Source organism: Callionymus lyra, chromosome 16, assembly GCF_982586985.1.
Source record: "Callionymus lyra chromosome 16, fCalLyr1.hap1.1, whole genome shotgun sequence".
Lineage (NCBI taxonomy): Eukaryota > Metazoa > Chordata > Actinopteri > Syngnathiformes > Callionymidae > Callionymus > Callionymus lyra.
This window is the reverse complement of record NC_141833.1, coordinates 17420471-17435794: the sequence shown is the minus strand read 5'-3', so window position 1 is coordinate 17435794 and position 15324 is coordinate 17420471. Positions and strand designations below refer to the sequence as shown.

General features: G+C 39.5%; 1 protein-coding gene across 5 annotated transcripts in view; it reads left to right on the top strand.

Annotated features, from left to right (window-relative positions):
• Positions 1-15324, top strand: part of kirrel1b (kirre like nephrin family adhesion molecule 1b) — an 82962-nt gene that overhangs the window by 43125 nt on the left and 24513 nt on the right. For all 5 annotated transcript variants that reach the window (XR_015713517.1, XM_087810496.1, XM_087810494.1 and 2 more), the window contains exon 2: positions 14186-14335. Coding sequence is in view for 4 of the 5 variants with exons in the window: in XM_087810496.1 (XP_087666622.1) it covers positions 14186-14335 (150 nt within the window). In the remaining variant the exon portion in view is untranslated. The remainder of the gene's footprint in view (positions 1-14185; positions 14336-15324) is intronic.

Sequence of the window (15324 nt, the reverse complement as noted above, 5' to 3'; positions counted from 1 at the left end):
TTATTTTTTTTTTATTGACAGATGAAGCAGCAAAACCCAGAAGCCATTTTGACGATTCGGGAAAAGATTGCGAGAAACAAAATACTGTAGCTCAAAATCTTTAGAGCTTTTGTTAATTGATGTATAGTTTAGTTTTCAATAGTTTTCGATATTCTTATCGATATTTCAACAGCAATGTATCGATTCAATTTAATGAGCAGGTCAGGACTTGAAGTTAAATAATAGAGAGCAAAGATCAGAATTGGTTTAAAGTCACAACAGTTTTACTTGTACAAGGAGAGAGTAATACAGAACCTTCTCATAGATTGACCGATTTCGCTCTGAAGCAAAAACTGTTTCGGTTGCATCTTTATACTCCATTGGAAGTTATTGATTTTCCAAAAAAGGGGAGAAGAAAGTTCTCAACCAGAAAGTCAACGACTAGAATAAATGAACGGATGGAATAATTTTGAGACATTCCATTCCCGACTCAAACTAAGCAATACTTTTAAACACAAAGCCATGATTACGATGTAAATACCTGTGGTTAAGAAAATTGGATAAAACACATTTGATTTTTTATTGTACTTATCTTATAGTTTGAATTTCAATAAAATGCGTGTTGTTCAGTTTTTGGTTGCAATTTAACTACCGCCCGCTCGATGGCAACGGTCATTGCATCCTATTCAACTGAGGACGAGAGGATACATTTGACTCCAGCTTATAAAGACGTTATTTGGACATATTTTGGTTTAAAAACAAATGAAAGCAGTTACGACTTCATCAAGAGTCATGTGGTCTGCAAATACTGCAACACCAGAGTCAAGTACTCGACAATACTACCCATATATACTTGTTACTACAGTATCACTATATATTGCATCTCTTGTCACTGTATCGTGACACATATTTTCTTACCTTCTTTTCTTCTCATATTTAGTTTTTGCTTTCTTTCAATTAAATCTCTCATTAAGACTTTGTTGTTCTGCTGCTCAAAACTTTGAAAACTGCCCAGAGATCAACGATGATGGATTCAAGAGCTGTAGCTGGAAAAATCAGTGTAATTAGTTTGTTAATTATAGAGTGATTGAAAATCCATTTGGTGGAACGAAATTCTCTCGGTGATTCAAACATGAAAGTCATGTTCGACTTTTACGAAACAAGACAACATTATCTCATAAAATCTATCCCATGATACAAATGATAAAACCAGAATTGTGCAATTGTACACCAGGTTAGTAAAAATGAGGTAGAAAAATTGGAATTGAAAGAAATGTGATTCTTTCCATGATTCCTGACTAATGAAAAATGTTAAAATGCACAAACTAGCGAGAATAAATAACAAGAATAGCACTGTAAGAAAACACAACAATTAGTAAACGGTATTAAAATTGTAATCTAAAAAATACAAATAAGCTTAATTATAAAAATTACAAAGAGAAAAAAGAACAATAAGCATCGCAAAAAGACGATTGCTCATTAAGAATACGCAACAAAAATAATTATACCTTAACAAACCCAAAATTATAGGAAAACAGGAAATTGTAAAAATCTGAAAACTAGATTCACAAATAGATAGATGGATGGATGGATGGATGGATAGATAGATAAATAGTTGGATGGATAGATGGATGGATAGATGGATGGATAGATAGGTGGATAGATAGAATTTCAAAACGAGAGTCGCACAATTCTAATCACTAGAATAGAATTGCTAAATGAGTATCACACACTAAGATATACAGTATATTTACTTTGTTTTCTCTTTGCACTTTGCTCCTTTTAATTTGCACTTTGTTCTTGTTCTTGCTTATATGAAAAGTTGTTGTACCTTCTATTGTCTGCTGTGAACCGGAAACCAAATTTCCCGAAGTAGATCTCCAGAGAGATTAATAAAGTCTGAATCTGAAGAAAAGATAAACAAGAATCGCACAATTTTAATCCTTAAAACAAGAATCTGCATTTGAACTTCACAAAACTACAACCACCAAAAAAAAATCGATACTAATGACTCAACAGGAATCAGTATCTCTGTTCTTGGAAAAACTAGAATTGCAAAACTGGAATCGAACAGTCGGAATTATTAGGAACAAAAAATCATCATCATTTTGTCAACATTATAAAAATGACTATAAAAATCGCAAATGATAAATCACACAATCAGAGTTAAAAAAAAAGTTTAATTCACGATTATATAATATACTTATTCCCTAAGTAAATAATATTTGTAGAGCGCTTTTTCTAGACCAGGGTCACAAGGCGCTTAAACAATCTACAAACACAGAGTCTCAGAGAATCAAGGAAAAGCCTGCACGAATAAAAGTGTCTTAAAGGATGAGGATTTGAAAGTTCGGAAAAATACAAAACCCACGAAACGAGAATCGTACGATAAAAAATGACAACGTGAAAATCGATAAACCAGTTCTGGCAAAAACTAGAATCACAGCCATAGATTTATCAACAATACAAGTTTGTATAAAAAGACAACCTGAACTTTCATAGCAACACACAAACACAACAAAAAAAAATACCACTTAAATCGACGCACACAACACATTCAAACCCCAACTCAATCGCACACTTGTGAAGCGTGTTCTAAATTTTATCGAATGCAACATTTACAGCATTGACCCGCTCTCTCTCATCCTTCGCTCACCGAACACCAAAACACACAAACACGCAATCGAACACATCGCACAGACGGACACACACACTCGCGCTCGCTCACATGCTTTTTCACTCGGTGCTCATTTGGTGACGCTAATGCGGCCAGACATGTACAGTGTGCTCCGACAGCGGCGGGTAAAGGGGGGGGTAGTGTGTGTTCCTCTGCGTATGTGGGACGGCGTGTGTGTGTGTGTGTGTGTGTGTGTGTGTGTGTGTGTGTGTGTGCGTACATGTGTGTGTACTTACCGCTCTTAAAAACCAATTAACAGCGTGTGCAGCGGCGGCGGCGGCGGCGTTGGCCTCTCCTCCAAATGAAGAGGTGAATTAAACATCACCAGGACCAGATGGAGGGAAATCAGAGGAGAAAGAGAGAGGGATGAATAATTGAAGACAGAGGGATCATGAAAAAAAAAGGGGGAAATAAAACCGAAATAAGAGATGAAATGAAGTGAAGGAAGGCAGAAGTCAATTAGAGGGAGCTGCAGGGAGAAGCAGATAGGAAGACAGGGGAGGGCCAGTGTGTGTGTGTAAGTGTGTGTGTGTGTGTGTGTGTAGGTGTGTGTGTGTGCGAGCAGGAGAGAGTCAAACTAAACACAACCCCGATGTTTGAAGTCTTCAGCGGCGTAATCAGGTTGGTTGGCGCTCGCTGATGATTAGGAAGTGCTTGTCTTAACGGTTCTGAACTTTATAATGACTTCGGCACCATTCCGGAGCGTGTGCGTTCCTGCGTCGGAGTGTGTGTCGAGCGAGTGTAAGTGTGTGTGTGTGTGTGTGTCGAAGCAGCAGCAGCAGCAGCAGCAGCAGCAGCAGGCAATTATTTTGACTAAAGGGGACACATGAGAAGACCAAGGTGCCGCGGGGGGTTCCATGCTTGACTCGCGCTCGTGACTTCCTCCACGTCATTCACGTTGATGGAGACGCACACAAAACAGGGACGTCACAATAGTGTGCGTGTGTGTGTATATGCGATTATTGTCGACGTATCGATGTCGACTCGTACCGTGAACCACTACACACCGTGTACACACAGTCAGCTTCAGATAGTCTAAAAAAAAAACATATTTTAGTAATTATTTTAGGAAGCACTTGTGTGTGTTGAAGTTTTCGTTGTTGTACTTTTTAATCTGTGTGTCATAAATGTGCGTCAATTTCACGTCCAAACTAGGGTGTGTTTTTTTGCTTCTAAATAATCAGGTTACCAGTTTGACTTAAAGCTATGAGCTTAAAGAGTACACATCAAAGTTTAGAAAGGGTTTAATGTCAGAACGATTTTACTCGTACAAGGAGAGAGTAATACAGAACCTTCTCATAGAGTGGCCGATTTTCACTATAAAGCGGGAACTGTCTCGGTCGCATCTTTATACTCCATTGTAAGTAACTGATCATCCAATAAGTAAGATTTCAACCACAGACACGAATGAGTAACGAATGGAATTAATCATACAAAAATCTTTTTGAGACAATCGTGTTGTTGTCGTGTGTGCAACAGTGAATCATGGTTTTATACACGTGTGCGACACATATTTCGCTTGTGTAATTTAGATGAATTGTGTGTGTTTGATAGGTCTTAATTGTGTGAGCAACAAAGAAACAGTGACGAAGGTGGGTTGTTTAAAAGAAAGCACGTTAAACGTTATCAGTTACGTGACTGCGCAGACGCTGCTAGCACGTTAGCTACAACCGTCACTTGTCGTGGGAGCCGAGCGTGCGAGTATGAGCGCAGGACGACCAAAGTTCCGAAGTCGGCGGTCGTTCCCCCGTGTGCTCCGTCTCGCCCCTGGAAGCCTCGCCATCTCCCTGTCGGCCCTCGTTTGCGTCTCTGTCACTTGAATGCCTGTTGTTTTTTTTTGTCGGGGGGGCATGAATGTTGCATGAAAGGTTTCCGGAGACGTCAAAATAAACAAGATGGCGATAAACACGGCACGGCGTCCCGGAGGAGCGGCGGCGCCGAGTGCCTTTCATGGGCGAAACCGAAACAAGTTGTTGTTTGTCTGCTGTAGTTTTGATTAGAGCGGAGTGTTTGTAATGTGCGAGGAAGTGCTTCTCTTGATGTTTCCTGCTCGCCGTTTTCAACCGTGGGACCAAAATATGGAGACGATTGTAACATTTCAAGTCTTTAGTGAGACTTTTCTGACATGATAGTTGCTCTACAATCCTTCATAGCAGCTTTTTTATTCATTTTTAAGAACCTTGTTTAGATTTATAGTGGTGGTTTTCACAATATAATCAATTTTAATTTATTTATTTTGTTGTATATTGAATTCATTTAAATTATTTCATTTCTTACTTAATACTGTATTGCTCTTCATATATATATATATATATATATATATATATATATATATATATAAAATGTATGTGCCTTTTGTCTTTATTACATGTATTTTAAAATATATATATATATTATTTTAAATAATATTTAAAAATATAAATATATATTTAATTTTGTTCCGTTGGATTTAGTTAATTTTATTATAATTATTATTATTTTCTTTTTTTTCTAATTCATTCTTTTATTGTGTTGTTTCAGTTTTATATACATATATTTTCTTTTTTTTTCTTTTTAAAACCCTAATCTCATTCCTTTCTTTTAGACAGCGGTTGATTTTCTTATTGTTCTTAATTTTTTCAAAATTATTTTCCTAGTTTTATTTAAAATAACGTCTTTTCCACCTTATTTAGGGTTTAAATTTGGACTAAATTAGGATTTAAATGTTTTTTTTATTATCATTTCATTAAGTTTATTTCACTGTTTTGTTTAATTGTTATTATTTTGTGTAGACGAATCTATTTCATCTTCATCATATTTGTGTTTTTTATAAAAAATGTAAATGCAATTTTCGTTCTGTTGCTTAATATTTTATTTTTAAATGATGGATAATTGTTTTTGTTTTACAAAAAAGGTTGTTTTTTTGCACTGATACATAGATTTAATTATTTTATTTTATTTTCTGAAAGTAAAACAATTTGTAGTTCAGAGTCTTGTGTCATTTTTCAGCGTTTTACTGTTCATTTAAGTAACAAACCGTCAACTACGTATCATGACGATGCTAGAAATTGGGCGAAAAGTCCCGTTTTTGAAATCAACTTCTGATCCTGGAAGCGCATCATCTACGAGTGTGACGATCAATCGACGCTGATTGATTGACCCGCACAACATCGTCCCGTCTGATCCGGTTCAGGCACCTCTGAATTCCTCTTTTGTTTGTGGATCCGCGGCGTCTGTGCCAGAACGCCGGCCTCGCAGCTTTAATGAGCTTCTTTCTCCCACACACAGCTTTTGTCTGCCGCAGAATAATCCACCTCTGTTCCTGGAGTCACTGACGCACATGTCACTTTATTTTTAGACGATCTGTAAATTCATGGGAACTTTTTCTTATCTCACGACGACACTTGTTTGGCTCTTAAACTTCTTCGGATGACATATTTCAGATGTTAAATCCGTCTGGAACCGTTGACGTTCAGGTCCAGGAGAAGCCAAAGTGGACGAAGATATGGCTAAGGTTATTGCTAAAGTTATGGTTACGGGAAGGGTTTGTTCGATTAGCATTAGCCTTTTAAGTTAGCTTTAATGTTGTGTTTAAGGTAAGGGTCATGGACTGATGGGCTGATAAGCGTTATGTTTCAAGTTAGAACTAAGGTTATGGTTACAAGCAGGCTTGGGTTCTATTAGCATTAGCTTTAAAGTTAGCATTGAGGTTAATGTTTAGGTAAACGTTATGGGCACATTTGGGCTTGATTATCCTTAGAGTTAGCATTAGGTGTATTGTTAAGATCATGTTGACGAGCAGGGTCAAGTTTGTTTAGCATTAGCTTTAAAGTTAGCATGAATGTTATTGTAAAGGTTATAGGCATGGTCAGGTTCGATTAGCATTAGCCTTCAAGTTAGCATTAGGGTTATTGTTAAGGTTATAGTTACAGGCAGGGTTGGGTCCGATTAGCATTAAACTTACGATTCAGATTATTGTAAAGGTTATGGTTTTGTCTGCTGGGAGTTGATTAGCATTAGCTTTAAAGTTAGCGTTAATGTTATTGTTAATGTCATAGGCAGTGTCAGGTTTGATTAGCATTATATTTAAAGTTAGCATTAAGGTTATTACATAAATTATGGTTCAGGGCAGGTTGAGGTTTAATTAGCATTAGCTTTAAAGTTAGAATTGAGGTTATTGTTAATGTTAGGGTTTTTTAGCAGGGTTGAGGTAAGCACTAAGTTTATTATTATTGTTAAGGTAAAAAAATCTGGCATGCGCAGATTTGGTTAGCATTAGCGTCAAAATCAGGATTGAGTTTTTTTTAGGTTTCAGTTTTCGGGCAGGGCCAGGTTTTAGGCTTAAAGTTAGCACGTAATGGTAATGTCAGAGTCGATGACATGTTCAGATCTGGTTAGCATCAGTGTTAAAGTTACCACTGTGGTTGTTAAGGTTAGCATTAAAAGCAGGGGCTGGTTTCATTAGCGGTTAGCTGTTAGCCTTATAGCTGGTTAATTGTCAATCAAAGGGTCCATTGCATTGTTGTTTTCAGTAGGCATTAGCGCTAAGGTTATCATTAAGCTTAAAGTTACGGGCGGTGTTTAGGTTAGTGTTAAGCTAAGCGTTAATGCTAACTACAATGTGACGGCTAAGGTGAGGTGCGATCTTAACTCTTGTACTACCTTTCAACAACAAATATACTTGGGAGTTCTGCCCTCTAGCTCAGCTCATCGCGTCCATCACACCTCCTAGCCTCTTCCGTTCAGCGGCGGCGCAGACAAGCGTGTCAACACCAACAATCCCGACACATTAACACCCTCGCAGATGTGGCGGCGCCGGGGCTTGCGGTGTGTGGTATCCGAAATGGGAGCAGGCTGTAGCCCCGGGCCAGAGGTCGGACATGAATACACAGAGAGGGTCAGCATGGCAGTTTAAGGGGGTCGAGGGAGGGGGCGCCGGCGAGGGCTTCAGGGTACACAAGACTTCCAGTTTAGGGTTACAACCCTCTCTTTTTCTTCCCCACTCCAGAGGATGCTGGAATTTATGATCGGCCCGCGGGCTGGGATTTCATAACGTCGCAGGAATTCTTCAGAGCCGCAGACGGAAGAGATCGATGTCTGATCGATGCACGAGCTGTGTCGTTGAGATTCAATTGCTTTCTGTCGCTCTGTAATCAAGTTATTTCTCTTTCCTTCACGCTCCTCGGAGCACGCTTGGATTTTATTTTTTACAGAACTTTGCAAAGTCGGCATTCCAGTGAAAAAAAAGAAAGAAAAAAAAAAGTGTTGGCTTGAAACTGGAGGCAAGTCTATCACCTCCGGGCTACAGTTGGAAAAATTGAATGTTTTATGAAGAGGGTTTCGCTATTTGTGAGAAATCCGACTCAACTTTTTAAGAAAAATTCAAGCTACTACTTATGCTATTCTTCTACTTCTACAACTACTTCTTATAATTCTGCTACTTCTAAAACTACTTCTACTGCTAATTCTACTACTTATTTTACTACCACTACTACTTCTACTAATACTTCTTCTACTACTTCAACTTCTTATACTTCTACTACTAATTATTCTACTTCTACAACTACTTATTATTCTACTTCCACTACTACTTCTTCTAATTCTACTACTATTTCTACCACTTCTACTACTACTTCTACTTCTAATTCTTATACTACTTCTACTACTACTTCTACTTGTACTACTACTTATTCTACTACTTCTACTACTTCTTCTACGTCTACTACAACTTCTACTACTAATTATTCTACTTCTTCTACTTATACAACTACTTCTAGTACTACTAGTACTTCTACTTCTACTACTAATTATTTTAATACTTATACTACTTATTCTTCTTATTGTACTTCTACTACTACTTCTACTTCTACTAATACTTCTACTTCTACTTCTATTACTAATTCTACTACTAACTTTACTCCCACAACTACTTCTACTACTAATTCTTCTACTCCCACTTCTACTACTTATTCTACTTCTTATAAAAAAAACATTTGGTTTAATGTAAAAATCGAGTAAAAGACTGTGGCATTCATTTATAAACTTGATTATTGCGAAAAGATGTCCGACAGTTTAATTTGAAAAACCAATCTGAACAGGAAGTGTTGTTATTTTCTAGTGGTAAGACCCTCAAGTTTTCATTGACACAACTGAACATCTTTTTCTCAGGTTTGTTATTAACCTTGAGTTCTGACAGCGAAGCCAAGTAATTATTTGCAGCCATTTAATTTCGAAACCAGACTAGTTCTTCCTCCTTGACAAGCAAAGAAACGTCTCTTTACAACTTCCTTTTTCAAGAGTTTTCTTTACTTCTTTTTCTTAATACTTAATACTAATACTAATTTCTTGTTACACAACAGCTTGAGGCAACTTTGAGATACACATGGGTTCTTTTCTGTGCACTCCGGTTTCCTCCCATTATCCAAAAAACCAACAGAATTAAAGATTCTAAATTGTTTAAATCTGCATTGATCGTCTGTATCAGCCCGGGTTGGTCACTTGATTAGGGCGTCCTCCACCTCTTACCCCGGGTAGCTGGGAAAGTCCACAGGCTCTTTTAAGGGAATTAGTAGAAGAAAAGAAGGAAAACATGGAAAAAGAGGACATAATCATTTATTCATTTGAAAAGAAAATTGTGACTATAAAATAAAGGATGACATTGTTGTAGCCATTTTTCAAACCTGATTCCCAAAGTCGTTATGGCAACAAAACATGATTTTTAAACCTGAATACCAGGATCTGATTTGTTCTCGGCATGTCTTGGATTTTCTCCTTCATCTCTTCTTCAGTCCTTCACTCGACAACCCTCCCTCTTGACGACACAACGCAGTCTTTGTCGGAAACAAACTCTTCAGTTCTTCAAGCTATTAACCCTTCGTTCACCCTCATGTATCGCACGCACACGCTCGTGTCTTCTCTTTTTTTTTTGTGTGTCTTTTTTACGTCGTCCACTTCACATCATCCAGGGTCAGGAGCAGAAGAAATTCCTCCTCCGAGGTTTTCCCCGGTCCAGCGAGAGATGTAATCCTGGATAAGTGACGGGAGACGGACGGACGGATGGATGGATGACACTTTCCATCTCCATCACGTCTTTACGAGGATGTTCGGATGTGTTTTCGGATGTAGGACAGAAATGACTCATTTATTGAGGCGGATTCACGTCTCTTTTTAAACCTCGTTTTATTTCGCACGGAATCCGGTGAGCTAGTTTTTTCATCCCCTGTTAAATTCATATCCTCATTTAGCTGAACTTGTTTTTTTTTATTAAATAAGTCTGAACCTTGTTTGAATCTTCAACTTCTGTCATTCAAAAGATAAAAAATTAAATTTCAAACTAAATATAAAAGAGGATCAGCTTCTCCAAGTCTGAGCTGAGCCAGAAGACAAACCTCCACTACTGACAGTGGATTTCTACTGTCACCTAAGATTCGGCAGCTCAGACTCGAGAATAAGATCACGGATAGACTCTCTCTTAGCTCAGTCGTCCAGGAGGGACTCGGGGTAGAACCCTTCCACCTTCAAGAGAAGACGGTCTAAGAAAAGGTGTTTAATCTGAGGAGGGGGAGGCCCCGGGGCGGACCCAGGACACCCTTGAGAAGAGCATTTTAAAGCGCTCAATCCAGGCCTCTTTACTACAGCTGCTGCCCCTGCGACCCCGACCTTGAACAGAGCGTCTTGTGTATACATTTGTGAGTCCGACGAGCTTCATGTGTAGATGACATTTGTGCGTCATTCAGTGCGAGTCATGCTTTGGCGTGTATACGTACGACTTTTCTTTCCATGTCGCTCTTATTTCAACAACAATTATAATAATGTGTGTTATATAAAAGCTTATTTTTTTGTGTGTGTGTTTGTGTGTGCGTCCATGTGGTTGTGTGTGTGTTTGGTAAGCAGGGTATCCTCCAGGGTTAATTACATCCCTGTTTTCTGTCAGTGCAGCTCTTCTTTCTGATCGGTCTCTGCTGCAGGCTGACACACACACGCACACACACACACACACACTGACACACACACACTGACACACACAGAAATATGCAGAATAAACACACACTCAAACACTGACAACTAGTATCTCAAACTAAAACGTTGTCTGTCTCCTCCTCTTTGTCCAGCTGTCACCATCTACACACACACACACACACACACACACACACACACACACACACACAAAGATGGTGGTAATAACTGCTAATTTTGCATAAATCATGCAGAACATGACCCACATGTAAATCACTCATGTCAGAGTGAGATCTTCTTCCTTTTTTGTCAACACTGTCGATCGTCAATCTCTTTTTTTTCTTTTGCAAATCTGGTCTTTATTTGTCGATTTTAATATCAAATCTTTGCAGTCATGGATCAGATTCCTCTGGACTTCAACCCCCTCCCAAAAAATAATCATTATATATATATCTAATGTACTGAACTACAACTGTTTCTATGTATATCTTTTGTTTTCACTATTTCCTTACAAACAAAGTGACATTTGTGTCTGTGTTTCACTGTATTAACATTGTTTTTATTCAAGATTTCAATATATTCTAATGCATTATTTAAAAGTTGTTGATAAACAATAATTCAATTCACAAAGTTTAGGACATTATACCTTTAAGAAGTGCGTTCTCAGATACAGGAAGTCCTCTAGCTCAGCTCTGGTTATTCACAATTAAAATCGTCGAACAAAATGTGTGAAACTATTTTTTCTGGATGTTTCACTTTATCAACATAGTTTACACTTTCATTATTTGTTTGTTTTTATTTTAACTTGAAAATATATATAACAATTTATTAATAGTTGTTGGTAGACGATAATAAAATCCACAAAGTTTGCGATATTATGCAAAGAAGTTTGTCATCGCATGCGGGAAGTCCTCTAGCTCAGCTCTAGTTTGTTCTCTCCTGACAAGAGTACTTCCTTGTTTATGCTGAGAAATATTTTATTTTATTTTCACAATTAACAATCTTAACCAAATTTGGGAAAAAAAACCTTTGTTTGGATTTGTCACTTGTCACGTCTTCATTTTTAAGACTTAAAAATATCGTGACACATTACTGTCGATAAATTAAAGTCTACGATATCCTTAATTATATGTCGTATAGGAAGTCCTCTAGCTCAGCTCTTTTACATGTTTAGAAATGTTTTGGGTTTTTTTTTCACAATGAACACGATAAAAAAAAACATTTTTTTATGGATGTTTAACTGTATCAGGATATTTTCATTGGTTTTCTTCATTTTACGTGTTTAAATATTTCAACACGTCACTAAAAGTTGTCGATAAACAATAAGAAAAGTTCAAAAAGTCTGTAATAACCTTATATGTGTAGCATGGGAAGTCTTCTAGCTCAGCTCTAGCAGCTCAGCTCAGGGTTCTGCTTCATAAACTAGCTCGTGTGTTAATTAGCGAAGAAGACGGTTTCACCAAGAACAGAGGAGGCCACAGGAAGACGAACACAAACGCACAAGTGTGTGTGTGTGTGCGCGTGTGTGTCTTAGACGGGTGTGCACGACTCATCTGTAATAAAGCCCTGCAGTCTTCTTCTCTGCTTTAATTAATCCACGCAAGACTTTCTGTGGAATATGAAACAATTATAGGTGATGATGCAAACAGCTGAAAAACAGAGATGCACCTCCCTCCCTTCCTCCCTCCATCCCTCCCTGCCTCCCCCCTCCTCAGCTGACACTCGGTGTGTCTACACTTCGCTGCGAGTATTTGTACAAGCGCACTTTAGCGGCGGTGTAACAGCCGAAGGGATTATTTGCTGGAGGGCATTTGTGTGTGCGAAGGAAGCCGCGGCTCAGACCTGCAGCGGCGCCCCTAGTGCTCGAGTCACGTCACTGCCCGGGAGCTCTTCCAACAACGCACGCCGACCAAGATTAGATTCTTGAGAGTTGTGAAGGGAGCGTGAACCCGTTAACCAGTTTGTTCTTGCTAACGTTCTCAACATGTTGACCTGTATGTTTTCTCCCCGTGTTGCAAGGGTTTACTCCGGGCACTCCAGTTTCCTCCCACAGTCCAAAAACATACAGAGGTTAACAGTGAACTGTCCGTAGGTATGAGTGTGTGTGTGAATGGTTGTGTGTCTTTGTGTGCCCTGGGACAGACGGGTGTCCTGTCCAGGGTGTCCCTCCGCCTCTCGCCCAAAGAAACTGGGAAACCCCACACACACACACACACATCCAGCATAGAAGATGAATGAATGAATTTCAATCTTAATTTATTCTGCGAGTTACCTTTAATGACCACGGTTTCGTGAGAGCTGAGAAATGAATAAATTCAATATTCAGAACGAGAGAAATTCAAATAGTGTCTGACTAATGAATCAAAGTCAGGGCTGTCAATCTGGATCACACCAGAGACCAAAAACCTGTTAAAGTAAGGGGCAGAACAAAATGTATATTTACCAATATGTCAAGTATTAGCATGAGGCTAGTTCTGGTATTGTCTCACCTATTTTTCTCTGTATTTATCCCATTAAATTCCTTCAAAATTAGTTTTATTCTTATTTTAAAATTTTAACTAACTGTATCATTGGTTACTGCGGGGCCATGTAACGTCTCCCAGTAACCAGATTTGGCCCTGAAGTGTTTTCACTCTAGCCATTGTTTCCATCTACTCACCCACACGTCTATCTTTTCTAGTCAGTCACAACTGGAGCTCACTTTTCTTTGTGTCTTCAATAAGACATTTCAAAACTCCTAAATACCTCCATCCTGCTCCTCTGTAAGGTCCCTCTTGACATGAGAAATGTTTCCGAAAAATTGTTTAACATGGTTTAAGAGTGTTTGTAGCAGAAGCTAAATTGCTAAGATGCTACACAGACAAGAAAACGCTCTGGGTAAATATCGCACACCTAGTGTAGACAGTAGTTTGTTTTTTGTCTGTTCCGCATGTTAGCATTTTAGCTTCTGCTACAAAATAGCTTAAAAATAGAAAAAAAATGCCGTTAAACAATTGTATCTTTCGGAGCTTCAAGACAAGACGAACGTAACAGACAGGGCTGTAGAAGAAAAGTGGGTACCTTTTGCGACGGTCATATGGAAATAAAGGGTGCCAAGTATCGTACCTATCCTTACTCAAAGGCACAAGTGGAAGCAAGATTTTGAGAGATTTAAGCGTCCAATAGTGCCGGTTAGACGGCAAAAGTATTTGAGAAAATCTAAAGACGTTAGTAGAGAGAGTCTGACGCCGAAGTGGGCTGGTGAAGGAACTGAACCTCCGGGTTTAAGGACTCTGACGAGGAAGAACCAGTAATTCTGTCTGTTTCTCCAGATGAAGAGTCTTAACAATCTTCCTCTCCGGTTCTGGTTGTGACCGCAGGTCTATATTAAAGCTCACTCCCAATACCGGGGAAATAAAGGTGCAATAAAAGCGGCATATACACGATAAAAGACATAACGGATCCCCCCCGTGAGCCATCACATGGACAAACATTAGTCGATAAGCGCAGGAAGCGAGTGGGCAGCTCGATAGAAGGCAATAAAAGCGGCAGCTCATAGCCGAGTCACAGCGCGAAGGAACGTAAAATTGATTCCCTTTCTTCTTCTTGTTGCAGTGGGCTGCGTGCGCTTCTCCCAGGAGCCCTCGGACCAATCGGTCATACTGGGCGAGAAGGTGGTGCTCTCCTGCGTGGTCTTCAACTACAGCGGCATCGTCCAGTGGACAAAGGACGGCCTGGCTCTGGGCATCGGGGAAGGGCTGAGAGGTGAGGCGGCGGGGGGGGGGTCGCCGATTCAAACGGCTCGGCCACGGAGTCGACTCTGTGACAAAAGCTATTAGGGCTGAAAAGTATGAGGCTCTTTTTCAACATTAGGGGGGGAAAAGGAGGCTGTGCCGGTGGAGAGCCGCGAGGCATGCGAGTGACAATCCGGGGGAAAAAAATGAGCCCTGTATATCATCCCGAATTAGAGGAAATCCCTCACACTGCTGACAAAAGCAGACGCGCATTCGCATTTACATCCTAAGCCGACACACATATCCAGAATTACCCGGCGAAAGTGCAACTGCGGCTTCGCTTGATTTCCTGAGACGTCTCAGCATCACACGCAACCACAAGCAAGGAGTCAAACGGTCAGACTGCACCAGAAAGACAAGTGCTCTTTTCCTCCCCTGACTCCGGAGGGGGAAACACAGGGAAGAATGTTTGAAAACAGGACTCGGTTCACGGCAGAGTGGGAACGTTTGTGGACGTTTCATCATAACGGAGCGTTCTCAACTGGTATCATTAACAACCGTAACAGCGCTGCGTGTTTAATTCCTGCCTTGATAATGTAGCAAGAGACGTGTTAATTTCTCATCTGCATTCAGATTAATCCTGCATCAACCAGATACTGATGTTGATAATGTTCTGTAATTGGAGCGTGCAGGTTCATTCAGTTTGTCTGTCGATTTAATTTGCAAAAACATCATAGCAAAGATGGATTCAGTTTTATTGAGGACCTGTGATGGTGATGTCTCCCACCCTTGGCTTTCACCCATACTCCTCAAGTCTTCTCGTGTCTTCAATCCCCAGAACGAATAAAATACTCATCATTTCTAAGAATTATATTAGGTGGTCATATACAAAGTTTTGGTTTGGGATTAAGAAAAACTTGTACTCGCTCTACAAGATCTTGTGAGCTGCATCCAGGAGGGGTTGTTGGCATGGACAGGCAACAGCATCGCAACAGCAACGCAAACGGCATCGCAATGGCA